This window comes from Penaeus monodon, chromosome 15, assembly GCF_015228065.2.
Source record: "Penaeus monodon isolate SGIC_2016 chromosome 15, NSTDA_Pmon_1, whole genome shotgun sequence".
NCBI classification, from domain to species: Eukaryota; Metazoa; Arthropoda; class Malacostraca; order Decapoda; family Penaeidae; genus Penaeus; species Penaeus monodon.
The window spans coordinates 28,423,585-28,425,556 of record NC_051400.1 but is presented as its reverse complement, the minus strand read 5'-3'; the positions used below and the strand labels follow the sequence as shown (position 1 = coordinate 28,425,556).

Here is a 1,972-nt window from a genome sequence, read left to right as displayed (position 1 = left end):
CCACTTTCTATATTTTGTAAATAAAATTAAATTGCAATCGTTTACGTGTTCCATATACCCACTGTAAAACTCTTCATCATCCAGTGATTTCTTCTTGATTTACATGATTTTTTTTCTCACCAGGATGATTGGAGTAACATGGCTGCTGTTGGGTGCGGCGCTAGCACTGTTTTGGGCATATTCGTGGTGGAAACACAGATTCTGGGCAAGTAAAGGCGTGCCCACTCCGCCTATGGTCCCCTTCCTCGGTCATGCACATAAATTGCTTCTCCCAGATAAAAGATGTATCTTTGAAAAAGAGGTAATAAATGTTTTTTTTTTCTGTGGACTATTGTGTTATTGAGCACCAGACGTCACAGTGATTAGTAAGAAACGTGTATATAATTATTTATAGATTTTATTCTCATGATACATCCCTCCACTCTTAACAGGCCTACTTCACTTATGGTGGATCAAAGTTATGCGGTTTCTACTCCTTCCACGAGCCAATGTTATTGGTGGGCGATCCAGAACTCATGAGGCACATTTACATAAAAGACTTTGACCACTTTATGGATAGAAGGACATTAAATATGCCGAGTGAGAAGGACAAAGTAATGGCCAACATGTTGTCTCTGAAAACAGGCGAAGAGTGGAAGAAACTGAGAGCCATCATGTCTCCCACGTTCACCTCAGGCAAAATGAAGGGGATGTTCCCGCTCGTGTGCAAAAAGGCCGACCAACTCGTCTCCTTCTGCTTGAAGGAAGCACGCACGAAGCCCTTTGTCGACATGAAGTATAATTTTGGCCGCTTCACAATGGACACAATTGCTTCCTGTGCCTTTGGTATTGAATGCAATTCACTTGTGGATGAAAAGCCAGAATTTGCTGAAAAGGTTGATACTTTTTTCAAAATTACACCGGGAATGATATGGAGACTTATTTTCCTGAGTGTATTTCCTAAACTTGCCAAAATATTTGATATGAGATTTTCAGTACCAGCAACTGATTTCTTTACGGAAGTTGCCCAGGAGACCATGCGAGCGAGGCAAAGTGGAAATAAAAGAGGAGACTTTTTGGATCTCTTGCTAGAGGCAGAAATCTCCACTGGCGATGCCGAAGGAGTCCAAGCAATGCAAGACGGCAATAAATCATCCAAGTCTAAGCAAGGTGAGTAGCACCTTACAACTAAATGAATTCATTTCAAGCAATTTACAATGTTTACAGCATGCAATTTAAGACATACCTATCATTTACAGCACTGACATCATAGAACTTGCCTCATTTTCACCGGATAGTGATTAAAATGCAGACACTTTTCATTTTCACAGCACTGGATGAACTTACCATCATCTCCCAAAGTGTCATGTTCCTGGTCGCCGGTTACGATACCACGGCCTCCACGCTGGCCTTTGCGTCCATCCTACTTGCCAAGCACCCAGAGATCCAGCAACGCCTTCGTCAGGAGATCAGTGAAATGGTCGAGGAACACGGCGACATAACCTACCAGGGGATTATGGAAGCCAAATATCTTGATGCTTGTGTCATGGGTAAGTCTCCCAGATTAACTTCTGCTTCAGTGTCTGAAATGGAAGCGCTGGTTGTCAGATTTTTGGAATTATTATTGGCAGGCAGTTACGTACTTAGTCCAACCTCAGGAAATAGAAACAAAGACAACCAGGGAACTTACTGGAATACTCCGATTCGCCAAATCTTCCGAGAAAAGGGATATAAAGCTTAGATTTGAAGACAACAAATAAGTGTCAAACGCCAGCTACTGAGGAAAAATGGGAAAAAAGAAAATCAAGAATTCAACCATGCCAGAATCTGGATGAGTTGCCAAGTCTTCCTTTCCATTTCTCTCTTCACAGAAACCCTTCGCATGTACCCACCGGGGCTTTTCCTGGAGCGCAAGTGTATAAAGGAATACAAGTAAGACCTTTTCAAATACTTGTTTAAACTACATATTAGTTCTACCCTGTGCATTCATTCC

At 41.9% G+C, this 1,972-nt stretch overlaps 1 protein-coding gene across 1 annotated transcript in view; it reads left to right on the top strand.

The window, feature by feature from the left end:
- The window catches only part of LOC119581907 (cytochrome P450 9e2-like), a gene marked incomplete in the record, with an annotated part of 9,439 nt that overhangs the window by 5,188 nt on the left and 2,279 nt on the right, over nt 1–1,972 (top strand). Inside the window, 4 exon segments of the mRNA XM_037930070.1 lie at nt 124–301; nt 432–1,149; nt 1,311–1,529; nt 1,851–1,911. Coding sequence (XP_037785998.1) covers nt 124–301; nt 432–1,149; nt 1,311–1,529; nt 1,851–1,911 — 1,176 coding nt within the window.